We start from the raw sequence: 24952 nt of genomic DNA on the forward strand, positions 1-24952 counted from the left end.
AATCAATGATCAATGCAACTTTTTTGATGTAAGATAATCATAAATTTCTGTTCTAGATATAATACACACTAAATTTGCCTTACTATAACTTCCTAAATTGTAGAAGTGCTCAGAAAGTTAACTCAGGTTCCAAATTTTATTTCCAAGTAGTAGCTTAAACGCTACAAGACTCTGGCTCAAAATCAGTTACAACATTTTCCTATGACAGTATAACAAACACACACTGCATTAGATATTTATATTTCTGCTAAATATCAGAGATGCCCAAATTGGTGATTATGACAGAGCTGGCCCTCAACTGTGGCAGTTTCCATTACAAAACCCACTTTACAGGAATGCAGGATCTTGTTTAAAAACTGATTTAGACTGATACTTAACATGACAATACATATTGGCTTCCCCTCTTCTTTTGTTTCCTCATTTTTAAAAACTTAGCTTCAAGTCTCCTTCCATTTAAACTAAAAAAGGAAAATGTCAGTTCCAAAGTTTAGGATTCTTAATACATTCCAGCTGGTCTTTTTTCTTAAGTCTGTATTTGTAAATATTAATAATGTATAGAGTCTTAGTAATCAATTTTTTTAAAACCAAAGTACCAAAATAAATAATTAATTATTTTCATAAGATTATAAGTAAGTATATAATGTACATACAACCTAAGCTTGCTTCAATATAGACATCGGTGGTGTATTAAGTGGTATATTTATTTTAACAAATAAAAATGATTTATGGAAATATTTATAAATATTCACACAAAATAAGATTACACGTACACACATACAGAGAACATAAGAGAGGAGGAAAAATCTAGGATATCATGCACTTTTTAAATTGTGATACATGTAAACCAACAAACATATTCAGCAATAATTTAAAATGGGGGTTTTTTTGCTCTTTATAGTAAAATCCAATCATAATTAAAACTACAATTTTTTGAAGGGGACAATGAAAGAAATAATTTTACAGGCCCAAAAAAATCAGAACAATGCTCGCAAATCCCTGCCTCACAACCATTACCATGTCATCCCTCTAGACATGACCTTTTTCACCGTTACCCTTGCAAATATCACCCTCTACAAATTACCTGTCCTGCTCCATAGTGCTTGTGCTGCCAAGATGGCATCTTTGATAGCAACAGTGATTTGGAATCATAGAATTTGGGAACTGATAGAAACCTGAAGATCCTTAGGCCCATCTCCCTCATCTGCCAGGTGAGAAAACTGAAAGGAGATGCTGAGTGAGCGAGTGACCTCCCCCAGGGCAAGTCTCCTAGATAAAAGCCCCTCAGTGACTGTTCATCTGGGCCAGAAGACAAGATCCAGCCCCCCTCCCCCCAAAGATATCTCTTCTTTTATTCAGAAAACAGCAGTTCTGAAACTTTCTGGTCTTCGGATCCCTTTAGGCTTTATAATTACTGAGGACTCCAAAAAGATTTTGTTGATATGAGTTATAGCAACCAACGTTTACCACAACAGAAACAAAAACTGAGAAACTTTTAAAATCATTCATTCATTTAAAATCAACAAGAATAAACCCACTGCGTGTTAATGTAAATAGTATCTTTATGAAAAATAACTATTTTCTGAAATAAAACATAATTTAGTGAGAATAGCATTGTTTTACATTTTACAAATCTCTTTAATGTCTGGCTTAATAGAAGACAGCTGGGTTTTCAGATCTACTTCTGCATTCAATTTGCTGTGATACAGTGTTCTGGTTGAAGGAGATGAAGAAATCTGGCCTCACACAGATGCAGTTGGAAAGGAGAGGCAAATCTCGATAGTCTTTTCACAGACTTAGGGCTATTTCTCCTTTGATACTATACCTAAACTCAGTAAATAAATAGCTATTTCTTAATGGTTAGTTGCAAAGTGGAATCTAACTCACATAATAAGCTTTTCATAGCTTGTCACATTAAAATCGTTTGCTCTCCCCAAATTATGGAGTAATTACAAAAGGAACAATAGTAACTTGATAGCAGAGAATTCTGGTAGACACCACTTTAACCAAGCGATCAAGGTTTACGTCACCAGTAATAAGACACATCAACATAGTGTAATCCCGATTTGATACCCTAGGAAGGGCACAATACCCCTGCAGTAACCTTCCAAATAATGCACAACCTCAATGCAATCAGAAGAAAACATCAGATAAACCCAAATTGAGGGACATTTTCCAAAACTGACCAGTACTCTTCAAATGTGTCAAGGTCACTAAAAGACAGAGAACTGTCATAGATCAGAGGAGACTAAGGAGACATGACAAATAAATGCAACGTGAGATTTTGAGTTGGTGCTGGAACAGAAAAAAAACATTAGTGGAAAAATCAGTGAAATCTAAATAAATTCTATACTTTAGTTAATAATATTGTACCAAGATTAATTTCTTGGTTTTGATCATTGTTCTATGGATATGGAAGATGTCACCATAAAGCAAAGCTGTGTGAAGGGTATATGGGAACTCTGTACTATTTATGCAACTCTTTTATAAGCCTAAAATTATCTCAAAATATAAAGTTTTTAAAAATCAACTGCTCTGAGGCCAGCTCTGTGGCATAGTGGTTAAGTTCGGTGTGCTCCACTTTGGCAGCCTGGGTTCACAGGTTCAGATCCCAGATGTGAATCTACACCACTCATCAGCCATGCTGTGGCAGTGACCCACATGTAAAGTAGAGGAAGACTGGCACAGATGTTAGCTCAGGGCCAATCTTCCTCAAGAAAAAAAAAAGAAGAAAGAAAAGAAAAGGAAAAAAGTGGAAAAAAAAATCAACTGCTCTATCTTGCACTATTAAGATGTGAGATCTTTTACCCACAAATGCTTTTGTAACATCATGGATTGGTCATCTGGAAAATAATGGTTCACTGAGTTATGCAAATATGCCAAATGTTGACATATTTCTTATTCAATATTTTTAAAAATCACATTTGTTAATATCTCCATTAATCTCATCAATAAAGTATTTAACTACTGAGAAACTGCCATGGTCATTGTGATGGATATAAGTTTTCCAAATTTTTAATTTTTGCTTGAAAAATAAAATTTTATCACTGGCAACAAATACTGTCAGTTGTTTTCCTTGAAATAACAGGCTCACTTTGTTCATTTTTGAAAAATGTCTGCCAAATACTGAAGTCTGGATAACCATCGTTTGTCTGTCAGTTGCTCTTTCAAGTAAAATCGTATTCCATGAAAAACAGACCAGTCCAGCTCGCAATTAAAACAATCGCAGAAGTGCATTTCCTCAAGACACCCACTGTTCTTTGGAAAATACAAGTGCTACGTGCATACTTCCCACTTCATCCTACAGAACAGATATGTATCTGAGGGTTTTTACTGCTTCATCGAGAACATTCTTAAATGAAACGTGTGGCAGAGAAGCACTGCCTCCATCCTTGCTAAGGCACCAGCTGTTTTACCCACTGTTGCTTTTACACCATCAGTGCAACGTTCACTCAGTGAAAAAGACAAAATCTTAGAATTATTATAAAAATAGTTCTAACCTCACAGATCTCCTGAAAGGTCTCAGATCCATGACCACTTGAGAACCACTGGTTTAAAAGTTAACTTTCAGGGCTGCCCCACACTGTCATGGTTAAGTTTGGTGCGCTCTGCTTCAGCCACCCAGGGTTCATGGGTTCGGATTCTGGGCATGGACCTACACCACTCGTCAGCCATGCTGAGGCGCTCACCCATATACAAAATAGAGGAAGACTGGTACGGATGCTAGCTCAGGAACAATCTTCCTCACCAAAAAAAAAAAAAAAAAAAGTTAACCTTCAGCTCCTGAATGAAATATACCACGACTGCTTTAGCCAACATAGCGTTCTAAAAAGAGCCTTATGCTGAGCTTTACAGAATTTTTCCCAAGAAGCAATAGCCTCCTGCTGTCAAAGACTGCTAGCAATCTAGTGACAGATTACGTACCTGTCTTCAAATCAACCACCACGGTCACTCAGACACTGCTTTATCCAAGAATCTAAAAAGAGAGACCCCTCACCCAATCTTCATGGAGTAGCCTTCACCCCAACACTGCCTCTTTCCCCAAAAAGAAAATGCATTAAGATTCAGATTTATTATTTTAGCAAGACTGTTTCTCATTATTGCACTCTATGAATGAGACAGAGACATAATTAACGATTTATTCAATAAATGTTAAGCACCCACTATGTGCTGGGGACTGGGGATTTACCAGTGGACGGTCCCTGTCCTCTCCCTCAAAGGTCACAATTAAGGAGGGACAAAGAAGACATGGATACTCCTCTACTTGGGAATTGTCCTGTATATGGAAAAGCTGCACCAGAGCAAAGGCAAACCACCTTGACTTTTGTGGAGCTTACGCTTTAGTGGGGGAAGATAAATAATAAACATAATAAGTAAATTATAAACGTGTTTTAATGTGATAAGTGCCATGAGGAAAAAAACAGAGCAAGATAAGGAGTGGGAATACAGAGCAAGATAAGGAGAAGTGGGAATACCAGAGTTGAGAGGGATTATATAATTATTATATAAACAGGGTGGTGAGGGTGGGACTGAGCCCAGAGGTACCACACAGAGGAGGAAAAGCAGGATAGGCTCTCACTTCGTTGTTTTTGGGTTCTCCTGTTTCCCCCGAGCCCTGACCCTCAGGGCCACCACTACCTTCCTTGAGGATTCATGCTTACCCTCCAACTTCCAACTAAAGGCCAAGTCACTTCCTCAAGAGGAGCAAGGTCCTTTCCATCCAGGCTCCAGTAGCCCTTCAGCCTCAGGTCCAGCTGCTCATGTCAAAGCCGCCTGAGGCCTGGCTCAGCCAACAGCTCCTCCACCCCAAGAAACATCCCGCCGGCCTTTTCCGTGCTGGGAGCACACAGGTAAGCAGAGAACTCCTGCTGCCCCTCATAAGTTTGTTCTAGCTCTCTTTCTTTTCCTAAACATACAGATTCTCTAAATAAAGACTAACTTTTTGAAGACCTACTCTGTGCTATAAACTGCTGGCTGCTTTACATGGACTTCATCCTCCTAACAAGCAAAGGAATAAGTATAATTAGCAGTATTCTATAGATAAAGCAAGAGACGCTCTGAAAGTCATAAACTTGGGACTTAAATTCAAATCTTCAAAACAAGAAAAAAAGAAGAGAGTTCTTTATTCACAACCTCCTCCCAAGCCCAGCAGTCGCACTGTACCACTTTGGTACTTCTATGGTTCCACTCTGAGCAGAACACATGCAGAATAAAGAAACTACGTGTTGACAGAGTCTGACTTATCTGCAACGCTGTATTCCAACACCAGATCTGACTTTTGCACCAAAAATATGCCTGAGTAATAGATTTGCAACTTAAAAGTCTGGGTAAATATGCTCACCATGCTAACATTGTCAAAGAATACTATTTTCAATAATTTAAAATAAACATGACTCTCTGACTTACATATATTATCTCATTTATAATCCTCACAAGAACACAGTGAGGTAGGTACTGTTGATACCTCCATTTTACACACGAGGATGCTGAGGCTGTGGTCATGCAGCCTGTAAACAACAAAGCCTGGGCCTGAACCTGTGTGTTTGAATCCAAAGCCCGAGGTCACAACCACCATACAACCCTGACTCTCTGACTTTAATACGTCTCTGTCAAGACTGGACATCGTGGTGGAAAATTACTTTTCCTAAATAAAAGTGCAAGAGTCCGACAGAGTCACTGTCCACCTTGATAAAGTCCTCAGGCACTCCTTACATTTGGAGGGTAAAATCTCTACGAAATCCTCTAGTTACAAGTTCCAAATAAAGCTTCACTAGATTGTGCAGCAGCAAAAGTCTGCCGGGAAAACCCAAGGACCTGGCAAAAGGGCACAACATTCAATCTCTGGGTTCTGAGACTGCCCCTAACTCTGACCTTCAGTCCAAAGGAACAAAGATGGTCATTTTACCACAGAGAAGAGAGGCTATGGCTATCCCCTGCTCAGCAACACCAGTGTGAACCTCAGCTAAAGAGCATATTTCTTCTATTACACACTGAGCTTGGAGTTCCTACAACTTAGAGCAAAGCCAGCCAGGCCAATAACTCACTTTAGCAAGTGGCCTTAGCTATCTGTGACTGAGCTCACTCACCAGAGGGCCAGAGGGAGTATTCGTTTTCATCATTATTAATGAAGAGTAGTTTGATGAAGAAAGAATTACAGCTCTAAAACAGAGGTCTCAAACCTAACTCTAATGAAACAGACATGACAAATATTGTTCACATTTGGACACACTATAGTCTTCAAAACAAATTATTGAAAACTGCAAAAGCAGTGCTGAAGGAAATTAAAGAAAATCTAAACAAATGGAGGGGCATACCATGTTCATGGATGGCAAAACAGATATGACACACCACAGATACTGTGCACTTTTCCTCCTATCAATGGCAATCCTAACCTCTCTTTCTCCCACTCAAATATATTTAAATGCAAATAAACATGGTTATTTTAGGATAACCTTAAATTTTGTTTTTACCTTTTTAAAGAAAATCACTCCTTAAAGTCATCAATTTAACTATTAGTTGCAACATTGTTCATGATAGCTTACAACTTAACTGGGATATATCAGTAAGTCTTGACATTGTGGCACAAAGTTACTTTCTGAAATAAAAGTGTAATGAGACTGAAAAAAATAAAGCAGCAAAGAAAAATCATAGTCATTTATTGGTGCAAAGGTTTTATTCCCAACTTTAAAAATATCTTTTAGGATCTCTCACAGCTCTGAGATCTGCATTCCTATCAACTATCAAGTTACCTGAGCACTGTCTACAGAAAGGGTTAAAAGTCCAAAGCTGCTACTCCAGGCCTGCTGGCCGAGGAGGGGGCAGGTTGCCCAGGGCCTCAGGACAGCCAGCCTCACACAGAGTTAACAGAGACCGCTGTGCACTCAGGAATAAATTCCTCAACCAGCACATACTCTCCTGAGGTTTTCACGTAAGCTTTTTCCAATAGATTCCAAGCTGAGTAATAAACATAAATAACAGACTTTGTTGGGCCTTCCTTGAGTTCAGGAAGATCTGACAATATCACGAAATAGTTCAGCACAGTCCTCTGAAATTTTTCATTAGAATTCTTTTCTCCTGAATCATGTTAATAAAGCACAATTTGGCCTGGGATTTGTACGTAACTCCTTACTCACAGGCGGCTCGAGCCCAGAGGGACGGGAAAAGACTCTGAGGTCTGCCAGTAGGAGGCAGGGCCAGGCCCAGGAACTGGAAGATTTCTGGATGGATATTTTCAAACAGAGCTATATACTGCTTAGAAAACAGCTCCCTTATATAACACTTGATCAGCTCTGAGATACGTCTGAAATACTCTTCCCTACTTTCATCTTCAACTATCTATACTGCTCTGAGTCACCAGAACAGGCAGTTGGTTCAACAAGCCTCAAATCTCTCTCATCTTTAAGGGGCAGGGACTTCTACTATTTTTCTACAATTTATCAGATTGAGCTAATTCTAGGTATTATGACTTTATAAGATGTCAAAGGTAGCAAAATAATGCAAGTCTATTTTTCCCATTCATACATACAGTATACCCTAAACTTAAATTGGCATGCACTTGATTTCAAATTGAGACTTTCGAACACCATTTTCCAAATGCAGTAGCAGTTGGCTGCCCTGGGCCAGCTAAACAGAGGAAATGAGGAATCTGATTTGTTTTAAGAAAAAAAAAAAAAAAAACACTTTAAGGCCTGATCCTGGTGCCTTTGAACATTTAACACTTAAAACCTGAATTGTTTCATAACAAACTAGAGCTCCCTTTCCTCTCTCTAAGAAGAGGCCCTTGGGAAGTATTTATTTAGTTAATGAACGTTAAGTAATTGTGTTTCTCTCACAAAACAAAAAACAAACAAAACTAGAAGATGTTCTTTGGGCTCCCTAGCTCGGCAAGGTCCATATGAGCTCCATCAGCCAAGAGCCTGGAGCAGTAAAAGGGGAATTTAGGGAACAGTATGGCCACAAGCACTTCTCCAAAAAGAAAAACAACTCCCCTCTTGGCCCAACTCCAAAAGGCAATTGAGCCTTCCAGGCTAATCTCTGAACAGCCTCTCTGCCAACTTTCTCCTACAGGCATTAGGTTTTTCAGCACAGGCTTTGCAAACCATCTAAAACAATTAATTAGTGCTTTTGAATTCACCCCGTACTATTAATGAAACATTGCCAGAGGGCCTTTGATAGCGTATTTCCAGAGCTAATTAATGGCAAAACAGAGGACACAGACTCCCCAGGCACCAGAGAGGGCCAGGATGGGACCTGGCTAGTGACAGTGAAGCCATCCTTGCAGACATCCTGGGGTGACAAAGGTGGGGGGGCTGCTGAGGTCAGGCCCTCTGAGTCCTCCCTAATATGCCAGACCCTGCCTTCAAATTATATAATTAGCAAGCTCTTGAAGTTTAAACTATTCTTTCCCCCAAAGACATTTTTTTCTTCCAATGAGTGGAAACTCTTGATTTGATTGATTCTTAAAAAGTTTGGCATTGCTTCTAATCCAAACCTCCATTCCCCAAAAGACTGGTTTAAAAGAAAAAAAAAAAGATGCACAGTAGTTTTAAAAACTAAATACTAAAATAAATCTCATCCCCAATTTCCCTTCTTTCAATCAGGGTCCTGTATAATCCAAGGTTTCCCACTCCCATAACCTCAGTCATGTGGGAAATCTTTCTATTTTTTTCACTATCTAATGCCACACAAAATTCCAGACTGCTCCACATGCATGGCCAGCAAGATAAACACATTTTTGGGAGGCCCAGAAAAAAAGCTATCGGGGGGACGAGAAGTAAAAATGTTGCTGCATTCCTCTGGACTTTTCTGGTCCAATTTCAGAAACAGAACCACCACCACCTGGGGCGTGTGGCAAGCTCCAGGGCTCTGCTTAGGTTGCTAACTGTCCACCCACCCTGCGGCCCCATGACAGTGATGAGATCTGAGAAAGCAAATCAGAAAACCTTATAAACTACTCAGTGGCAAAATAATTAATAAAGGTTATTTGAAAAGATAACTTTTCAGGCACAGAGGTTAAATCTACTCAGTGTCTTATCTTGATTTTTAGCAAATACAGTGTCAGGGTGCTTAAAAAAATACCAATAACAATTTAGTGAATTTTTTTCCCCTTCTGAAAAACTGTTAATTTTTTTTTAAAGTTCTAGCCTAAAGTTCTAATTTTAAAGTTCTAATTTTTAAAGTGTTTTAAAAGAAGTCTGATTATAAGAATGAAGTGGGAATCAGCAAGTAAAGCAGAGTTAAAAACCAGGACAGCTCCAGGAGAAATGAGGTGTGCCCCCTTAACAGTAACCTTTTTTTAACCCTTTGTTAACCTACCTCAACTCTGCCTTTTATCCAGTCAGCTGGCACCATCCCTCATTATCTAGAGTCTCCCCAGCCACAGGTGCCTGTACCAATGGCCCCACGCTCACTGAATCAATACACGTCTACTATCTCGGTCTGTTAAGTCCCAAGGCAAGAAATGGGAAAAAGCAAGAGGCACATAAAGGAAAAACTGGAGGGAAATTCCTTCTTTAACAACTATGAGGACTGTGTCAAGGTACAGCCCCAGCTAATAAATAACAAAGATGCACCTGGGCGCTGCAGGTGCGCCGCACTCACAGCTGAGAGCTAAAGGTGTCTGTGGAACTCACTCCCTCAAACCAATTTCCTCTCCAGCACATGGATCCCTCTGGCCCAATGGAGTTTACTGGAAGGTTTTCAAGGTAGCTGTTTCAAGGGCATGCTAAAACCAAGCTCTTTTATGACAGTAAGAATTTTCTAGAAGGTGTTTGCAGGTTCTGTGTTACAAATGGTGCATTGAGAAAACAGATGATCTATGCTGTCAAACGTGGTCCTCAGACCAGCACCATCAACATCACAGGGACCTGTTTAACAAGGTATAATCTGTGACCCATCAAGACCTTCTAAAATAGAATCTGCATGTTAACATGACCCCTGGTGATTCGCACGCACACTGAAGTTTAGAAAGCACCGGTATAATATCTGTCTGTTTATAACTTCCAACTCCAAAAGCAGGTTGGGTACAACCCATCCTCAGGCAAAATCAATATGAACGTTCCTATTATAAAACATATTTTAAAGTGATTATTTTCTTTACAGAAAAAAACTGCTATAAGTATCAGGCTCCTTGCTCACATTTAACATGTAGTCTAATAAAAACGAGTTTAAACACAACACATTTATTTATGATGGAAAGCTGGATGCAACTGTATTTCTCTGAAATTCTCGCTTTGCTATGAGAAGCACTTTCGCAAAAGGTGGTAAGACCCTCAAAATCCATAACCCTGAGAACAGACCACCGGGGGAAGGGAAACGATGAGACCTGGACATCAGGAGAGTAAGTCACTGGGGAGAGAGGCTCCAGGCTTTAAGACTGATTTTTCCTTCACAGTGCAAAGAGGTTTTCTCTAGATGGTGTACGGGGTTGTTCTGTGTTTTAAGATACAAAATAGGGTTTTCAGATACAAGCGGTAACTATCTTTACTATTAGGTTATGGCACAGTATTCCACTGATATGATATATGTCTTTATCCCCTTTCCTCCCCAAAAGGAATAAATTGAAAGAAAAATCACAAAATCATTCTTAACTTCATAAGCTTATCTCTCCCAAGGGTCCTGCCTTCTAAACTCTGATCCTGGCCACCAACATCTCTTGCCTCAACGATTACAGTAGCCACCAACCAGTATTCCCAACTGCACCCTTGCCCAGCAGTCTGTTCTCAACACAGCAGCCAGAGTGATCCTTTTACAACACCCTTCAGATCATATCATTCTGGTGCTCAAACCCTCCAATGGCGCCATCTCACTCCGAGTAAAAGGCTTACTACTTACAACGGCCTACAAGGCTCTATGCACACATGCTCCCCAATTAACTCTGTGACTCTCCACTCTAGCAGCCACCTGGCCCACTTCCTATTGCTTCAGCAGCTTAGCAAACTGTCACCTCAGGACCTTTGCAATTGCTTTTCCTTCTGCCTGGAATGCCTGCTCCCTCAGATATCCACTTTGAAGGAGGTGGACTCCTTCAAATCTTTGCTCAAATGTCATTTTCCCAGTGAGGACTTCCATAATCACCTAACTTTAAATTGTACTCCCCACTCACAAGCCCTAGGCGCTTTGCTTTTTCTCCATTGAACCTGCTAAAACACGCCTAATTTTTTTGTTTCTAGTCTGCGTCTCCCCACTAGAAGGTAAGCTTCATGAGGACAAGGATTTTTGTCTGTTTCGTTAACTGCTATGTCTCCAACACCTGGAATAATGTCTAGAATGCTCAATAGTGCTTATTGAATCCATCAATCAATTAACACTTTGGGAAACTCAACCACGTTAGAGGGTGGAAAAAAACTCATTGTTCTCACGAACTCCAAAGTCTCCCCTTTCTGTGCCTCAGAAGCTTGGCAACGGACCTGAGACTTGGTGGGCACTCAAAGCTTTCTGACCTCATCTAAACATAGCAGTTATTTAAAAGTTGAAAGAAAAGGTGTAATGATAAATGGCTCTTTCCTCAAACTCAAAAGGAAGGGGAGGGTGGGAGCTATATGGCATTCTGCTTCACCATGCGGCAACGAAACAACAGCGCTGGCACACACAGATGCCACTGGAAAAGTTCAAGAAAGTGCTACAGCAGCACCCTGGCGGCACTGACAGAAACTACAGAGCAGGGGCCACTCCAGAGGCTGACACTCCGCTCTCCCCTCTCCTGAGGCCTATGCTACCTGAGCATCCTTTTGGATGGGGCAGAAGGGTAGGAGGGAAGAGAGGCGTTACTCCTGGTGCCTCTAATCCATCATCGAGACCAGGACTAAGTCATTCACGCACATGAGGGGCATGTGTGAGGACAAAGGGAAGCAACACACGGGACTTAACACAGTTTTAATAGAACTTTCTCCTTTTGCCATAACTACCACTTCTCACTGGGTGGTTCCCTTCATTACCAACAGAGAGAATAACTTTAAAAAAAAAAAAAAATCAAGGGGCCGGCCCAGCGGTGTAGTGGTTAAGTTCAGCACACTCCGCTTCAGCGGCCCAGGGTTCACAGGTTCAGATCCCGGGCGTGGACCTGCGCCACTCATCAAGAAAAAGAGGAAGATTACCTCAGATGTTAGCTGAAGGCCAGTCTTCTTCAAGCAAAAAGAGGATTGGTGACAGATGTTAGCTCAGGGCCAAATCTTCCTCACCCCCTCCCCCCCCAAAAAAATCAACATTTTCCTTTGAAGGTGGTAAGATTGCCCACATTCCACTCCAGCTTTTTTTTTTTTAAGATTGCTAAGAGTTGGCAGGATAGGGCAGGAGAATAGCTGGGCCCCAGTCCCTAGAGCACCTGCTGCCTCATCCTTGGAAGGAATATTCTGAGAGCAAGTGCGTTTTTAAGCTCTCTAGAATTCCTCCTGATTTATAGTGTCCTCTCAGGGAACAAAAATATGGCTATACGGGACTTCAGGATAAATCTTTTTTAGGCTACTCTGGCAGAAAACATTTTAAAGAAAATGAAAGCCAGAGGCTCACAGGGATGCAGTGCAAGCTGGGCCAATCTTCCGAGAGGGACAGGTGCCTCAAGGCCTGGATGACTGCGCACAGGCCCGTCCTGAGGGAAGGCCTGGTGCTGGAACCCTTCCCAGCACACTCCCTCCTCCTGCAACGCTTCCAAAACCAGCACTCGGAGCTTGGAGCGCTATCCAGGATCCAAGGGGGCCCCGGCGTAGAAGGGATTAGTTATCAAAGCAAACAAGCTAAGAAAGCCTAATTTCCTACATACATAAGGTGTGAAAGTACACACCATGAGCCATTCGAGAGCTGTGTGGGCACACACACAGCTCTGTCCTGATGGAAATGTTGACCAGTGTTTATAAAAAAGACCATCGCTGGTGTCCTGAAAGAATCCAAACAAATCAGGAATCCAGAAAGCAGGGTGACAATTAGACAGTTTAGGCCAAGGCTGCAAAGCAGAGAGAAACCTGGGTTCTGCTGACTTATCTGGCATGAAATCTGCGTATAATCTTACTCACATTCTTTCTTACACTATATGCACATCTGGTTATTCAACTATCTATTAGTAAACTCTCCTCGCAAACGAAAAAAAAAGGCCTCTTATTAGATATCATATTCCACCCCACATACACCCAATCCAGGTCCATGCAGAGCAGGGGGATGTTCGAAAAACAAACACCTTTTTTCTTGACTACTGCTAACTGGCCCACCTGTGTATGTGTGTGTTTACTGCTTCTGTGCAAAAACATAAAGCGGGAAGGACTTCATAATGCTTGAGTGTGCATGGTATCTCCAAAGGGAACACACCTAAAACGCAGGCCACTCTATCCACTCTGGGTCTTTTAATATGGTTCTTCGCTCTTTCAAATAAACAGAAAGTTGGCACTGTGTGATAGCTGGCATCACAATCAAATATCTTTTCACTATGTATCCAAAAGTGGAATTAACACAAAGTGGTTATAATAACCACCTAAAAACAATAATCATCACAGACCAAACCAACTAGCTGTGTCCAGAGATTTAGGGGTTGGCAAGAGAAGGCCTGTTGAATTTGCTTTGAACCTTCAAGTCCATCCCTCCTCTATCCTTTACATTCCCGGGGGGCAGCCCCCCGCTCCCGGCACTCTCCCTGCCTTCCTGCCATTATGAGTTACAGCCTCTGATCACTCACTTGGCAGAGAGGAGAAAATGATGGCAGAACCACCTCTGTGGTCCTCAGGCCATTCATCTCCAGCCCAAGAGAAAGAGTGCCAGCTCCTTTTGGGCACATAACAGAAACAGCATGAACCCTGAACTTGCTGCCACTCTGCCAGTTACTAGCTGTATGACTGCACATACATGGCCATTTTAACTTTTCTAAAAATTGATCTGTGTCTCATTAGATACTACACCTTTCTTCCCTAAGCCTCAGTTTCCTCACTGGTAAAATGAGTATAATAATAATAGTAGGACGGGTGGCAGTAGTAATAATTACAAAAAAACAGTAATAATGAGAAATACCTACTCACTGGGTTTCTGTAAGGATTAAACGAACTGATACGCAGAGAGCACCCAGTCGAGTGCCTGGCGGGCACTGTTTTCAGAGGTGCTAACAGGTGCACTGGAGCAAAAAGACCGTAAGACTTGTCAGTGCATCTCGTCTGCAGAAGTGTGTTGACTTTTGGTTTCAACGAGAGTTGAAGCATCTTTCTAAATTACTTTTTCTAAGTTCCATTACTCTCATTCTAGAAATGAAGAAAACAACACTTGCCTACCCCAGGGACTGCTATGAGAACCAAATGAAATACTAAATATAAGAGCATTTTGAAAACTATAAATATAAAATGATATTATTATTCGTTTAGCTTCTCCCCAAGGCTGCCAGCCTGTCCTGTTCCAAACCAAGTATTATCCAGTTGGTATCTCTGCTTGCTGTCCCATGGACAGAGTTCAGAGCTTACTTAGCAGGAAAATAGCTCCAGCTAAAAATATCTCTATTTTTCCTTGCTGTGGATTATACCCAGGTACATCCAGTAGAGATGAAAAGAAATGTGTTTGCTCAACAGAAATGTGTGTGCGGGTCGTGGGCAAGCCTCCAAGAGGACGATCAGGCCCCAAATGGAAAGAGTGGACCATCCCACGAACAGCTCGCGGGCATGGAGGCCAGCAATCTCGCTGCAGAATGCACCCCAGCAGTACCGCTCTGACCTGACACAAGGGGCCAGTGCCTGCAGACAACTCCATCACTTCCAACCAAGCAAATTTCCCTGAATTCTGTCTGTGTGCTCTTTTTCCCGTTATTAGGGCTCCTGGGAACACAGCCCTACCTAACTCTGGTGAGCCTCAGAGGCAGCAGTTAATATTTTTTAAAGATGTGTAGCGGAACAGTTTTCAAAGTGAAAACTTACGGAGCCTTAAACCCACAGGAGCAAGTATATATTTTTTAAACTTCCTACTTTTCTGAGAGAGATTACAGGATCTAAGATAAGGTGCCAAAAAGCTAGGGTAATTTCTAATCGGGAGGCATTTAGGGTCCCTACACAGCTCTTGTTCACCAAGAGCATGGCCCTCCCTCCCCACAATGCTGTACAATTTCCAAGGAACGAGGGAGGGAAGGAAAACGCATGAGTTTTGTCAAAGCATCCGCTAACCCTGGGCCGTGGCTGGCTGCCCCTTGCCTACTTCCCCCTCAGCCACAAGCAGAGAAGGAAAGGGTTTCACTGAAGGCCCAGCCAAACCCATGGGCTGGAACAAGCAGTCTCCTACTATTCTAACTTGGGCTCATTTCATGTGCTGCGCTGTGCTCTGCCCCTCGCTGGCTGGGTATCTAAGGCAGGCCTTTTCCAGCCTTCGTCCCTTCTGCTGCCAAGAACTCCACAACAGAACCTCACGGCCACGTCAGTGAAGTCAGAAAGCAAATCAATAAGGCCCATTACTTGAGGGTCCTTCCACTCTGACAACTTACGTACGTCTCTTCTGAGGCCAAAGGGGTTTAATCTGGTTCCAGGGTGTCTCATGGGTGGCTCCTCAATCAAGCGAAGAGGCTCATTCATTCCACACTGAGGGTCTCCTACACAGAGGCTCCAGTGGGCTGGTGCACGGGCTGGACTCTAGAGCCAAATTGCCTGGGTTCAAGTCCCAGCTCTTCACTTAGTTACAAGACTTGATGCAAATTATTAACCAAACTGAGTTTCAGTTTCCTTGTTTGTAAAATGCAGATGATGATGATAATACTAAGACCCACTTCATAGGCTTGTCTCATAAAGACAAAACAAATCAGCTGGCAGAGAGCAAGGCATTGACAGAGGTCAGCCGATGTGCCAGGCACGGTCGTCTCTGAAGGCCATACTCTCAGCCTCACTTTTCGAGGCCACCGTTTGAATTTTAAGCGTAAACAGCATATGACTTTGGCTACAGGGGAATGGAAGAGGAGAGAATCCAAACCTCAAAATGAAATCCGCAGGCCTCGTTCTGACATTCAAGTTCCTCCACAACCTGCTTGCTTCTTTCCTTCTAAACAGCCCTCCTGCCACGCTCCCGGACCAGTTCTCCAGGGCCTCCATTCGCCACAAAAACAGCAAGCGCCCAGGTGCCACGTACTGTGCTAGACACACTCCTCCCACACTGTCAACCCAACACCTTCCCCTTCCTAGATTCTGCCCAGCCTTCGGAACCGAGCTCGGAACCGAGCTCGGGCCCGGCGCTCCCACAAAGCCCTGCCCGGATGCTCTAACCCACCTGGCGGCCCCTTCCAAACGCTCTGAGGTCTTTGTGCTTTTACTGGGCACTCACCACACACTGATTATTTTGTTATATAGTTATATTTTATTTGCCTAACTAAGGTACAAGCGACTCAAAGGAAGGGATGAATCTTGGATTTCTTTGTAGTTTCCTAAGTGACTAGTACTTTGCTTTAGCAGGGACTCAGAGAATAAGTGATTTACTTGATGTTTCAAGAGGGCACAGCTAGCACACAGCAAACCTATTATCATTTTTTCTAAACAAATACCCTTGCGATCAGTACTCCCTCAGCATGTAGAGACTTAAAGGCTCAATCTGCAGACCCAGACAAAGTAGGTTTAGGATTAAATCTGCCACTTATTAGCTGTATGACCTTGAGGAAGTTACTTAACCTCTCTGTGCTTCAGTTTCCTCATCTATCTATAAAACTAAGGATAGGGCTGGCCTGGTGGCAGTTAAGTCCCCATGTTCTGCTTCAGCAGCCCGGGGTTGGCCAGTTCAGATCCCGAGGGCAGACATGGCACTGCTTGTCAGGCCATCCTGTGGCAGGCATCCTACGTATAAAATAGAGGAAGATGGGCACGGATGTTAGCTCAGGGCCAGTCTTCCTCAGCAAAAAGAGGAGGACTGGCAGCAGATGTTAGCTCAGGGCTAATCTTCCTCAAAAAAAAACAAAAAAAAACCTTTGTTTTCCAGTTTGTCCCAGGCATCAATGAAAGCAGAAAATTCTGCCTCAAACCCATCAGGTATGATTATACATCTTGTCATCAAAACAGCACATTTTCCATCAAGTCGTTTCTCTTTTTTTTTTTTATTACTTTTCAATGAGATTTTAATTAAGATCAGTTTTAACGCACAGGCTAAAAGGCAAATAACTCTTCAATCATGAGACAAAATGAAACTGCTGACAGAGAGAATGGGCAGTTCAAATTCATACATGGCATTCAAAAAACAAAAAGTGTAGTAACTTTCTCTCAAGATATTTGCAACAAGGGGGACATTCTGCTTTCCAATCTCATAAACCAAGTTCTGCAAACTGGCTTTCACTCAGTCACTCAGGGCCTACATAGGACTCCTGGTCTGAGTCTACTGGAGCCATCACTGTGGTCTGGCTTCCTCAGCAGAGCACAGAGGTTAAGAGCATAGATGTAAACCTGGCTCCTCCACCTCCTAGCTACATGACGCTGTGCAACTTCTCTCCGTATCTCACTTCATCATCCGTAAAATGGGAAAAATAATCACACCTATCTCAGAGTTGTGAAAAGAGCTCACGAAATAAGGACATATTCACTCCTTGTTATACTCTATAACTGTTTAGCCAATGCCTGGCTGTACTGCACACTCAATAAATGGTAATTATCATCTCTATCATCTCATCTGTATGTGAATTCAATAGCCAAAACCAAGAAGCTAATCATTTTTCAAGTCAATGCATTTCTTGTTGAGACCAGCCAGATTCTAGAACTGGTCCAACAAATTAGTATTATGTAACTCATCACAGAAGAGACATAAAGCAAATTACAATAAAACAGAGCAAATTAAGCTTCCAAACGTGTTAAGTAAGCCTGAGTGTGAACACTAAGCTGTTGACGTGGGGGACCTGATACTCTTACTTAAGCAACAATGTTCCAACCGAGTCATTTGCTGCTTCTCATCTCCAACCTCACACTCAGATGGCCTCCAGGAAGCACAGTGTATTTCTGTACTTTTTTTTAAAAGTTACATATTAAAATATCTGAAAGGGGCAAAATTAAAAACCTCCTAAGCAGCTTATGCCAAGAGCGTCTCCTCTATCTAGAAAATCTATTTATTTCGGAATAAAGAACAAAAAGGCTTTCTTGTAATTCTTATTTAGAACAAGAAATTAAATGTAATCTATGCATGTAACAAAATTAAGCTGGATGAAACATTAGCATATTTGGTCTCTACCCATCTGAACACTGAAGGGTGGTTAGGTATCTATGTCATTGACATTAGAATGTCTAGCACCATCTGGTAAAATATAACACAGGCAAACATACTATGTATCTGCATAGTAATCAAACATTTTATTTCTCTGAAGAACATAGATACGTAAGTTTTACATAAACATCACGTCCTAAATTTTTCTAAACTGAAGAGACTGAGGGAAAATATATCCAAAAGAATATAACAAACACGCAGTTTGTATTACGCAGCTTACCTGCAGTGGCTAGACAGGAACTCATCAGGGCAAACATGGCCACCACATAATGAGAAGCCATTTTTATTTCTCCAAAAGTGGGTCCTGTTCAGTCACCTCAGCCTGCAGTTCTTCAGATCGTAGTCACGATTTGCAAATCAGAAGTGACCTTAAAATCCTTTCCAATTTCCAAATTGCCTGTAAAAATAAACATATTTCAAGAAGAAAACTTAATGCAGGAACTTCTTTTCATAAACACACATTAAAGTGAAATGAAGAATTTCCAAAAAGTATAAGATAAATTTATCTCAACAGCTGCCAAGACAGCACTCAAACAAACTGATGTGGGGGTGGTAATTACCCAAGAAAGATTTTTATGGCAAATACTTTTGCAAAGACATCCTATTTTTGACATTTTAAATCTTTGGTTTTATTTAAAATTTTGAGAATACAGAAGAAAATCAAGGTGCACCTATAAAATAGCATCACCAGTTATGCTGTGGCACTATAGGAATCCATGCCACCTGACACATGAATTCCCCAGCGCCAACAAGAAAACACAAACAACGCTGATCAGAGACTCAATCTGATGTTATAATGACAGAGTTAACACAAGGATCAAATTAAAATACATTTAGAATCTATCTGAAAAATAAAGAACCATTAAAAGGCAAATTCTTATTTCAACCCGTTTGCCAAGCTTGTAAGGGGAGAAAACTCTTCCGTGTTTCTTAGCCCCCTCTGAGATCACGTGGTTACCGGCAGAGAGCAACCAAAGGTCCTTTCTAAACTTTTCCCATCCAGAGCCTTGAATGATGTGTTTCGTGGTGATTTGTTTACCTTGAATCTCCCTCCTATGGCCCTAAAGATTACCTCATTTAGACCCTCCAAAGTATATCTTCCAGCCCTATATCCCCGAGCCTGGCACAACCCACAGAAGTTGGTCAACAAACATTTATTAAGCACCCACTATGTTCCAGGCATTGTGTAGGGAGATGATTCCTTCTCCTCAGGAATAAAAGTCATCCCACAACTGGATAAAGGCACAGAGACGCTGCCTGATCTCAGGCCTGGGCGAGGCAGGATCACGGAGTCTCCAGGAACCATCTCAAACTGCTGGGGACTGCAGCCTTGTGCCCCTCAGCCAGGAACTACCAGCCACAGAACCAGCTCGCTGCCTTCAGAAATGAAGCCAGTTCGGGCACTTGTAGATACAGTACAAAACTATAAAAACAATGGCAAAAGGAGTTTCTAATTAAATGGTCCTAGTTTACCTCATCAAGTGTTAAGAGAAAGACATTTAAAATGGCTCTTCGCAGTAGTAACACTAATTGCCTATCAGAAGGAGGGAAATAGGGCGACTGAGGGATACCGGTGGGAGGGAGGGAGCAGAAGCCTTTTCACTGAATTCTCAGTTGGGTTTTGCAAATATCACCTATCCAGACATAATAACATAAAGCTCTAATTTCAAAAATAATTTTTAGACGTGCTTTAAAACTAAATTATTATACATGCAGGAGGCACTGTGGTTCAATCTCGGTATATGACAGTGATTAAAAGCCTACTATGAATAAAATATGGATTATAACGGCAGTTCAAAGCCTGCCTCTGTGTGAATCCACTCTGCCACCTACAAATGGGTGACATGGGGCAGATTACCCTTCGTGCATGAACCTATCGTATGGGCTATTAGGAGGATTAAATGAATTAATATACATACAGTGCTTAGAACAGTGCCTAGCACATAATAAGTGATGAATAAATGTTAGCTATTATCATCACTACTTGTCCATTCCCTCTGAGGTATGTTTATACCAATAAAGTAGAGAAATTAGGGTGTGGTTATTTATGTAATTCTTAGCTACTGTAAAACCAGTTCAATCTTCTGTTTACTGCAAAATAAACATTACAAAAGATGCAAAAAGGAGATACGCTAAAGAGTGGAATCACTAAAAGAACAAAATTGCCAGTCAAGTTGAGGCACAAGTCATTGGGGGCACAATGGTCTTGTCTCAAAAACTAATTACAGAGAGAATTTTGGAAGCTATGAAATTGACTTCAGTCATCCCATGAGGTCCAACCTTTCTGTGACCATAATTCCACATCACCTCAGATGAAATGGAAGTGTCCTCTGTTAACTAAAAAGTCACTGACAGCAAAGAGAATTTGTCTCTATTTTTTTCCCTTCAAAAAATTAGATTTCCTGAATGGACTGATACGGAAAACCCTCTTGAAAAGAACACACTATTTCAGCAAGAGCCAAACCCTGCAAGGAAATCTCAGAAGAAGATGGCTTCCCAGAGGATTTTTATGGGGCACGCAAACTATAACCAGCACGAGGCTTGTGAGACTATTTAATGAACTTGTGTCACCCTCTGCCCGCAGCTGCAGAGGGTCTGTGTGACTGTGTGTTAATCCTGGGGCTTAAACCAGGTCTGAAGGAACCTGTGGAAAAGAAAAGCAAACGGTTCTATTAAAAATATAGACTGCAAATTGCTGACAAGAATATTGGGCAATTATAAAAATGCAGCAATTACAGATACAATAGAGCCAAGCTAAACAGTTTGATACCCAAAGGCAAACCACAGCAAGTTTACACCGGATCTTCAAACATCTCCGAGGAAGTCCAAGGCAAGTTGAAACTACACACTGCTGCTTCTAACAAAGAGGGAGCTTTTCTTCTTTTAGCTTAAAAGTCCCTCCACAATGTAACTTGTTCAAAAAGAAAATAAACTGCAGAGAGTTTTCTGTCTAATCTTCCCAATGTGGTGACAGGATCCGAAGGCGGAGGAGAATAAAAAGGGAAGCATGTTGTTCCCATTCAGTGGAACTCGTATTTTGGCCAAAACTTGCAAACATCAGCACCTTACCACACGACTTAGGGATCAGTTCTCCAACTGGAAGAATGCTGGACGAGCAAAGGCTTCTGAAAAGTGGTAGATCTAAAATAAAACTAGAGAAATACCAACTCTTCTTCCTTCTCTGAAGTTATATCACACTCAGTTTGCAAAGACCAGGGACGCCTCACCCTGGTTTTCTGACCTCACTGAATCTCTCTGGACTTTAAGAACTAAATGCTCCCTTTAGAAATATAAATAAGGGTACTTGGAGAGCTTGAAAGAACAATTTGGGGTCTACTGCGTAACAGTCATTTTGCCCACAGTTCAAAGTAATGTGTTCCATTCAAAGGGCATCATAACTTTTAGTATCCACAAATGAACAGAAAAAAACTAAGTGAGAGCTTAATGGATTAAAAAAAAAACAATGAATGTGCTACTAACTCTTCTAATTTCAGAGTTCCTCTATGTGTATTTCTCAAGCCATTCATCTGAGCGTGCTGCCCCACCTGCCCCAGTGATCCAACCGAGTACGTAGATAATGACCAAGACTAGCCAAAAACCCCTAGCCAAAGGAGTTCTGAAATCCATCATGAGTTAAACCAATGTTCAAAAGGAATTGGTTGGGAATGGTATCCCTTGGGTTGAACAGGATGTTTTTTTAAAGAGCAAATCTATCTTAGGACAAAATTGGCAAAATGATGTCTGGCAATAGGCTAAAAGCCAGCAAAAAAAATTACTAAATTCCCCTTTCTTGGCTAACAAAACCAGCTATATAAGATTATCAAAATAAGAATTAACATACAATTAACTTGTAGTCAATCAATTTCTCAATTAAAAGAATTAACATGCTAAAGAGATATGAATGGCCCTTAAAGTTGGAAGAGGTCAACATGACGTCATTGATGAAGGGGAGCTCAATCCCCAAGACCAGCACTTGCCAAAATAACACGGCAGAGTCAAGACTAGAAAGCAGACCTTTCCATGACCAGCACTCTACCTCCCAGCTGAAGGTCTGTCATCAAAAACTAGGAACCATTTTCTATTTTCTCCCCCTCAATATTCAATCTCTGAAAACAGAACTTTTTTTCCAAGAAAGGGGAAAGACTTTCACGGCTGCCATCAGACATTGGTACTTCCATCTTGCCATATGCACTCTGCACCAATCATTACTGATCACAAACTGTGATTTGACTTCAGGATTGTGGGTGGCAGCTATAATAAACAAACAATCCTTGCTAATACTGTCTGACTCCAAGTTCTCTGAAAACACAAAGGGCAAGATGAAGCACAAACCTACGCATTGTCATATCTTAATGCTGAGACTGTTCAGTCCCCAATCAGGAAAACATTCAACAAATTTGAAGATCTTAAGAACAGAGAAATATTGAGTGAAATAAAAAAATTACCATTCCCTAAACTCAAAATAGTAAATAACACCATAGTTGCTGATACCTTAAACATGAAATGGGTTTTCTGACAGATCATTAAAATGTTTCTAGTCTGCCATTTAAGTGAATTTTTTGGAGGAAAATATACTGTTAAGTCTGCAAATGCTTAAACAAAAACTGGTAGAGAAATTGTTCTGATGGCTATCAACATGTTATTCAGGGGATTTAGAAGAGGCAGGATGGATGACATCAACATCTAGCTTGGCAGCCTGGAGAAAGGGATGTACAGGATGTAGAACAGGTACTGTTGTTTGTCTGATGACATTGGGATGCCCTCTGAGACCTGTACACAGAGAAAGCAAAGCGACCTTACTGCGTCACAACACAACTCTCAGATTTCTCTACTACACAGAGAAACTGGCTAATTCCAAATCCCCATTTTCAGAAAGATTTGGCACAAAGAGGGGAAAAGTCTTGGATTTGGATAAGAAATCTTTGGAACTGCATCCAAGCACAATCAATATTCAACAAATATTTACTACTATGTGCCAGGCACTGTTGAAGATGCCAAAGATATAGCAGTGGAAACAGGAGCCCCAATTCTGCCCTCATGGAGCTTATATTCTAGTAAAGTCATGCCATTTACTACTTTAGGCAAGATATTTCATTTCCTGACCTTCATCTCTTCCTTCAAGAAATCTATATTCATTGCTTACTCCACACCAGGCAATGGGGATATACAGGCCAAGCAAAGAGACATGTTTTCTGCCTTCATGGGCTTAAAGTCTGGTGAGATAAACAAATAATCACAAATATACAACTACACACTATGCTAAGAGCTCTAAAGGAAAAGTATCTACAACCTGAAGGATAAGCAGAGGTTGAAGAGGCCAGGTGAGGAGGTAGAGGAGCCCCTACAGATCCCCGACACAGGAGGCAGCATGGCTGCAAAGCTAAACGGGAAAGGACAGGAATGAGGTTCAAGAGGAAGCGGTGTGATCCGACTGGGTTTTTAAAGATTTCTCTGAGTACTGTGTGGAGAACAGACTGAAGGGAGCTCAGAGTCACGGAAGATCAGTTAAGCTTCTTACAGCAGCAGGTCAGCCAAGAAAGGTAGTTTAGATCAGAACGGAGTCTCAGTTTCTTCACTTGTAAGAAGATAATAACAAATTTAGCTTACCTACATCATAAGGTTGTTGTAAGAATCAAATGAGATTGTACGTGTACAGTATAAAAGTTATTATTTACCATTAGCAGGCTGCCTCTCCTAAAGGGGATTATTATCCTGAGGCCTAACAGTAAAGTGCCAACATTCTGTGGCTGCCAGTGGCAGGAGAAAAAGGAGGATCGCTCTCGAAATACCTACACTTATGGGCAGAAATTCCACACAAAGACTCAGTGCGAAGAGAGGCAGGAGGCACAAAAGAAACAGGATGTGCAGAGAAGCTGGACTCCACTCTCCCCTGTACCTCTAGGGCCTGGCCCACCCTCGCTCCTGGGCTGAGAGTGTGACCAACACATCTCTGGCCCCAGCATGCTTGGCTTCCTTGGGGCTGACCTTCAGTCAGTCCTTAAAAGTCCTTCTGTCTGTCCCAAACACAACAGACCTTACCACCCAAGCAAAATCCAGTAAAAAGGGGAGGGTGGGAATGAAGACATTTCACAAGGTTGTAAAAGACCATGTTTCGTTCCAGTTCACAAAATAGGATGGACTTTTTACCCACTCTTGCAATATTCCAGGAACCACCTTTCACATTTAATATTTGTGTATCTAAAGATCTCTGTTGCTTATGATTCTAAGCTACAATTAATAGAGAACTCTACCTGGGGGATTCCAAACCGGGCTTACCCAGCCAGATGTGTTACACTGGACAAGTCATGTAACCTCCACCACCCCTCATCTGTAACATGGTGATGATATTCTGATTGTAATGTATGAGACAGAATATGGGCATTGTACCTAAAACAATACCTGGCCCACACAGTACATTTTTTTAAAATAATAGTCATTGAAGTTTTGATGGGTAAAATGCAACTAGACTTTCAGAAAACCAAGCAAACTACCAGCAGCGAGATAATATAAACAGCAGTTTAGATCAGTTTGTATTAATTTGGGGATTAGACTTTATCATCTAGAATTTCAAAAATTCCCTCCATCACCAAAAAGTAATGATTCCTAACTCAATACAAGAGATATGAGTCCAAAAGATAAATCATAACATTGTAAAGCTTTTCCCAAAGGGTGGCAAAGCTACCACTTCAACATCTCTGGTATAAGTTACAGGGATGTGGCTGCGTGGCCCTCCTCAGTTCCACCTCATGATTCCAAATTAGCATCAGGGGGGGTAGCCAGGGGG

At 41.4% G+C, this 24952-nt stretch overlaps 1 protein-coding gene across 2 annotated transcripts in view; it reads right to left on the reverse strand.

Moving 5' to 3' along the window:
* Nucleotides 1–24952, reverse strand: part of TGFBR3 (transforming growth factor beta receptor 3) — a 187212-nt gene that overhangs the window by 147252 nt on the left and 15008 nt on the right. For both annotated transcript variants that reach the window (XM_046645291.1, XM_046645290.1), the window contains exon 2: nt 18389–18565. In XM_046645291.1, the coding sequence (XP_046501247.1) occupies nt 18389–18449 (61 nt within the window). In that variant the 5' untranslated portion in view covers nt 18450–18565. The remainder of the gene's footprint in view (nt 1–18388; nt 18566–24952) is intronic.

Source organism: Equus quagga, chromosome 18 (assembly GCF_021613505.1).
Source record: "Equus quagga isolate Etosha38 chromosome 18, UCLA_HA_Equagga_1.0, whole genome shotgun sequence".
NCBI lineage: Eukaryota > Metazoa > Chordata > Mammalia > Perissodactyla > Equidae > Equus > Equus quagga.